General features: G+C 44.8%; 1 protein-coding gene across 1 annotated transcript in view; it reads left to right on the top strand.

Annotated features, from left to right (window-relative positions):
- Positions 1-6,000, top strand: part of LOC118360306 (plexin-A1-like) — a 370,554-nt gene that overhangs the window by 231,427 nt on the left and 133,127 nt on the right. Inside the window, exons 5-7 of the mRNA XM_052482584.1 lie at positions 2,965-3,065; positions 3,179-3,302; positions 3,409-3,562. Of these exons, the coding sequence (XP_052338544.1) occupies positions 2,965-3,065; positions 3,179-3,302; positions 3,409-3,562 (379 nt within the window). The remainder of the gene's footprint in view (positions 1-2,964; positions 3,066-3,178; positions 3,303-3,408; positions 3,563-6,000) is intronic.

Raw genomic sequence — 6,000 nt, 5'->3', positions numbered from 1 at the left:
TTCGTTTTACTGTTTTTGCTTGTACACATATACAATATACATGTTTTGTCTGCCTATACTTATACTGTACAGTATACTATTGAATAGAAAATCCCCATTGGACTCCCACACTCCAATACACAGCACCTACTACAGTCTCTACGCTACTGTCCACCAGCTGTGACAGAACACAACCTGACAGTGTCATGCCTTACAGCCGCTGTTACTCTCTACCGTGCATAACCTTCTTTCTTACTGTTTCTCACTTCTCTCTCTCTTTCCTTCTCTCTCTCCCTCTCTCTTTCTGTTTCTCTCTCTCTTTCTCTCACTCTCTTTCTCTCACTCTCTCCCTCTCTCTCTCGCTGTTTCTCTCTCTTTTTCTCTCACTCTCTTTCTCTCTCTCTGTTTCTCTCTCTTTCTCTCACTCTCTTTCTCTCTCTCCCTCTCTTTCTGTTTCTCTCTCTCTTTCTCTCACTCTCTTTCTCTCTCTCTCTCTCTCTCGCTGTTTCTCTCTCTCTTTCTCTCACTCTCTTTCTCTCTCACTCTTTCTCTCTCTCCCTCTCTCGCTGTTTCTCTCTCTCTTTCTCTCACTCTCTCTCTTTCTCTCACTCTCTTTCTCACTCTCTTTCTCTCTCTCCCTCTCTCTCGCTGTTTCTCTCTCTCTTTCTCTCACTCTCTTTCTCTCATTCTCTTTCTTTCTCTCTCTCCCTCTCTCTCGCTGTTTCTCTCTCTCTTTCTCTCACTCTCTTTCTCTTACTCTCTCTCCCTCTCTCTCGCTGTTTCTCTCTCTCTTTCTCTCACTCTCTTTCTCTCTCTCTCCCTCTCTCTCTGTTTCTCTGTCTCTCTCACTTTATTTCTCTCTCTCTCCCTCTCTCTCGCTGTTTCTCTCTCTTTCTCTCTCTCTCTTTCTCTCACTCTCTTTCTTTCTCTCACTCTCTTTCTTTCTCTTTCTCCCTCTCTCTCACTGTTTCTCTCTCTCTTTCTCTCACTCTCTTTCTCTCACTCTCTCTCTCTCTACCTCTCTCTCGCTGTTTCTCTCTCTCTTTCTCTCACTCTCTTTCTCTCTCTCCCTCTCTCTCTGTTTCTCTGTCTCTCTCACTTTATTTCTCTCTCTCTCCCTCTCTCTCGCTGTTTCTCTCTCTCTTTCTCTCACTCTCTTTCTCTCTCTCCCTCTCTCTCTGTTTCTCTGTCTCTCTCACTTTATTTCTCTCTCTCTCTTCCTCTCTCTCGCTGTTTCTCTCTCTCTTTCTCTCACTCTCTTTCTCTCTCTCCCTCTCTCTCACTTTATTTCTCTCTCTCTCTCCCTCTCTCTCACAATTCAATTCAACTTGCCTTATCGGCATGACGTAACAAGCTTACTTTGGATATATACAATAAGAATCCAAATTGTCAACGGGACAACAGTAACAACAATAACCAAGGGTCAAAGTAATCATACATTGAACAGTAACAATAAGCATACAGTGGAGTACATGTGCAGGTTGATTGGTCTGTCAGACACTGTCCCTCCTCTTCTGGCAGGCAGCAATGTAGTGGCTGCCAACCCACAGCTCTCTGCGTCCTCCCCCAACAGGATGGGTAGCTTACTCTCATCAGAGAGGTCTTTGAAACCTTGAATAAGGGTTTCAAATTTCGGGAAATGACACTCTTTCATTGTTTGATATTTTGGACATTTTGTCAGGAAATGCAACTCTGTCTCAGGTTCTGCTGTTGTGCAGTGGTTTCACAACCTTTCCTCTTCAGGGAGCCAGGTTTTCTAAATCTCTCTCTCTCTCTCTCTCTCTCTCTCTCTCTCTCTCTCTCTCTCTCTCTCTCTCTCTCTCTCTCTCCCTCTCTCTCTCTTTCTCTCTGTCTCTCGCTCTGTTTCTCTCTACCTCCCTTTCTTCTCCCCTCAGAGAGAGGTCCAGCTCCATACTAGATTTTCTCTCTCTCGTCAATAATTACAGTCCTCCCAGCAGTGAAGTCCTCAATGGTCTCAGATGAAATGGATCCTGTTTGATTTCCAACACTTGATTTAGAAGCCTGCAGTAGTAATATAATACTATCCCAGTGAGATGGTGTGAGTTGACTCCTGCTGAATGTGTGGGTGTGAATGTGTGACACCCAACAAGCAGGCAGGCAGAGTGAGAGACAGAGAGACATGGAGAGAGGAGGAGAGAGAGACAGGGAGAGAGGATGAGAGAGAGAAAGGAAGAAAGAAAGATAGAGAGAGAGAGAACGAGAGAGAGAGAGAGAGAGCTTACCTTACACGCCCACACTCTGCCCTGCTGACCACTGATATACTGCCCTGCAGAGCCTAGATGTGCTCGTCACAGTCCCTACTGTCTCTGCTCAAACCATTTGGTGCAGTGGAGCTATTTCATGTGGATTTCTAGAAAGCCTATATTCCAGAATGATGACAAATGCACACACGCGCCCAGACACAAAACATTGAATTGTTCAACTCCAATCCTGAGTGAAGCAGCCGGAAGTGTGTGAGCTGTGCTCTCTGCTCTCTGAGTGTGACAGGAGTAACTGTGGTCAGGTCTGCTGTCCCACAAATCTTGTCACAGACTGTTCTCTCACTCACTCACTCACTCACTCACTCACTCACTCACTCACTCACTCACTCACTCACACACACACACACACACACACAAACACACATACACACACACGCACACACACACACATGTACAGACGAACACAAGGAAGCCCAATAATAGCCTAATATGCTGGTGTCCAGTCGGTTGCGTTTGAGAGCACAGGCCTGGGGGTGATTGAGACCAGACAGAACGGCAGTCTGTCACCTACTCACTACACAGAACACACAAGTGTTAGAGACAAGGACAAATCTGATCAAATCAGTTTTTTGGAATGACAACCGTGTGCCCGTTTGTCATGGTGTGTGTCAACAAATACTACGCTCACAGCTGAACACTCATCCACTCCCTCTGTAAAGTCAATTGATCTATGATGTTAACCGTGTGTACTGTGTGTTTCCAGGTGAGCCGTGTTCCAGTGGAGAGCTGTGAGCAGTACTCCTCCTGCAGCGGCTGCCTGGGGTCAGGAGATCCCCACTGTGGCTGGTGTGTCCTCCACAATGTGTAAGTACTCTATGACCACACGGAGCTGCTCTGACGCTGCGTTCCTGACATTACTATGTCCTCAACTCCATACTAACAAGTCACCTGAAGAACCAAAACGCTCTCTCTGTCAGGTGCTCCAGGAAGGATCGTTGTGAGAGGGCTGACGAGCCTCAGCGTTTTGCCTCCCGAGTGGAGCAGTGCGTCAAACTCAGTGTCCAGCCCGGAAACATCTCTGTCACCATGTCCAAAGTGCAGGTACGTCACCTGACAATAAATCATGTGTGTGCGTGCCCGTGTGTTTCTGTGTGTGTGTTCTCACATTGACGTGTCCTCACACTCTCCTCTCTCTCTGTATCCCTAGCTGGTGCTGCAGGCCCAGAATGTGCCTAACCTTTCGGCAGGGGTCAACTGCTCCTTTGAGGATTACACTGAGACAGAGGGACGCATCTTTGGGGGACGCATCTACTGCCTGTCACCTTCCACCCGAGAGGTCGCCCCCATCACACGCAACCAGGGTGAGACATTTAGCCACAGCATCCTCCTGCTGCTATTTGCTAGTAATATAACCCAGTTACACTGTGTGTGAACAGCATTGGATTATTTGTCTGTGTGTAGATTGTGTTGTACTGTCACTCTTTCTTGGTGACAAACATACTGTGAAGCTGTTAGGGCTGGGTTCCGGATAGAACCAAACAGCGCTCTATGCTTGCTTCATATATGACACCTCTAAAGGTTCTATATAGAACTATTTTGTAGAGTTCTTTGATCAGAACCCCAGGAGTTCTTCTTCACTGAACCACAACTGGTTCCATACAGAACCCTTAGGTTCCATATAGGGTTCTATATGGAACCAATTTCAGTTCTATATAGAACCTTTGGGCTTGCTATATATGAAGCAAGACTTGAACCCTTTTTGGTTCTATCTAGAACCTTTTTTTCTAAGAATGTACCATATTTAACTACAGTTGAAGTCGGAAGTTTACACATTTCTTGTTAACAAACTATATTTTTGTCAAGTCGGTTAGGACATCTACTTTGTGAATGACACAAGTCATTTTTCCAACAATTGTTTACAGACAGATTATCGCAATTCCAGTGGGTCAGAAGTTTACATACACTAAGTTGACTGCCTTTAAACAGCTTGGAAAATTCCAGAAAATTATGTCATGTATTTAGAAGCTTCTAATAGGCTAATTGACATCATTTGAGTCAATTGGAGGTGTACCTGTGGATGTATTTCAAGGCTTTACCTTCAAACTCAGTGCATCTTTGCTTGACCTCATGAGAAAATAAAAAAAAATCAGCCAAGATCTCAGAAAATAAATTCTAGACCTCCAAAAGTCTGTTTCATCCTTGGGAGCCATTTCCAAAAACATGAAGGTACCACGTTCATCTGTACAAACAATAGTACCAAGTATAAACACCATGGGACCACGCAGCCGTCATACTGCTCAGCAAGGAGACGCGTTCTGTCTCCTAGAGATGGTGCACAAAGTACAAATCAATCCCAGAACAACAGCAAAGGACCTTGTGAAGATGCTGGAGGAAACAGGTACAAAAGTATCTATATCCACAGTAAAACGAGTCCTATATCGACATAACCTGAAAGGCCACTCAGCAAGGAAGAAGCCACTGCTCCAAAACTGCCATAAAAAAGCCAGACTGCGGTTTGCAACTGCACATGGGGACAAATATCGTACTTTTTGGAGAAATGTCCTCTGGTCTGATGAAACAAAAATAGAACTGTTTGGCCATAATGACCATTGTTATGTTTGGAGGAAAAAAGGTGATGCTTGCTAGCTGCAGAACACAAAACTTCACAAAATAGATGGCTGCATGAGCATGGAAAATGATGTGGATATATTGAAGCAACATCTCAAGACATCAGTCAGGGAGTTAAAGCTTGGTCGCAAATGGGTCTTCCAAATGGGCAATGACCTCAAGCATACTTCCAAAGTTGTGGCAAAATGGCTTAAGGACAACAAAGTTAAGGTATTAGAGTGGCCATCACAAAGCTCTGACCTCAATCCCATGGAACATTTGTGGGCAGAACTGAAAAAGCATGTGTGAGCAAGGAGGCCTACAAACCTGACTCAGTTACACCAGCTCTGTCAGGAGGAATGGGCCAAAATTCACCCAACTTATTGTGGGAGCTTGTGGAAGGCTACTTGAAACATATGACCCGAGTTAAACAATTTAAAGGCAATGCAACCAAATACTAATTGAGTGTATGTAAACTTCTGACCCACTGGGAATATGATGAAATAATTAATAGCTGAAATAAATCATTCTCTCTACTATTATTCAGGAATTGTGAAAAACTGAGTTTAAATGTATTTGGCTAAGGTGTATGTAAACTTCAGACTTCAACTGTATATACCGATATTGATGCAACGACCGGTTTGGGTTTTACTTTCGATGTTTGGTTTGCAAAATGTCATATCCGGTGCACGTAATGCCTGTTTTTATAGTTTGGTCCATTTGCTACTTGAGTCATCTTTCTCCTTATCCTGCTGCATGCTGCTAACCACACCAAGCCCCGCCCCCTGTCACTCAAGGAGAGAGCAGTTGCTCGACCACGGAGTCACAAGCACTGTCTTGTCATCCACTGCAGTCTGGTCAGGTGGATACTGACATGGTGTTCCATAATTACACCACTGTCTTGTCATCCACTGCAGTCTGGTCAGGTGGATACTGACATGGTGTTCCATAATTACACCACTGTCTTGTCATCCACTGCAGTCTGGTCAGGTGGATACTGACATGGTGTTCCATAATTACACCACTGTCTTGTCATCCACTGCAGTCTGGTCAGGTGGATACTGACATGGTGTTCCATAATTACACCACTGTCTTGTCATCCACTGCAGTCTGGTCAGGTGGATACTGACATGGTGTTCCATAATTACACCACTGTCTTGTCATCCACTGCAGTCTGGTCAGGTGGATACTG

This window comes from Oncorhynchus keta, chromosome 27 (genome assembly GCF_023373465.1).
Source record: "Oncorhynchus keta strain PuntledgeMale-10-30-2019 chromosome 27, Oket_V2, whole genome shotgun sequence".
NCBI lineage: Eukaryota > Metazoa > Chordata > Actinopteri > Salmoniformes > Salmonidae > Oncorhynchus > Oncorhynchus keta.
Note: the sequence above shows the minus strand (reverse complement) of the source record. Positions and strands in the feature narration are given on the sequence as shown.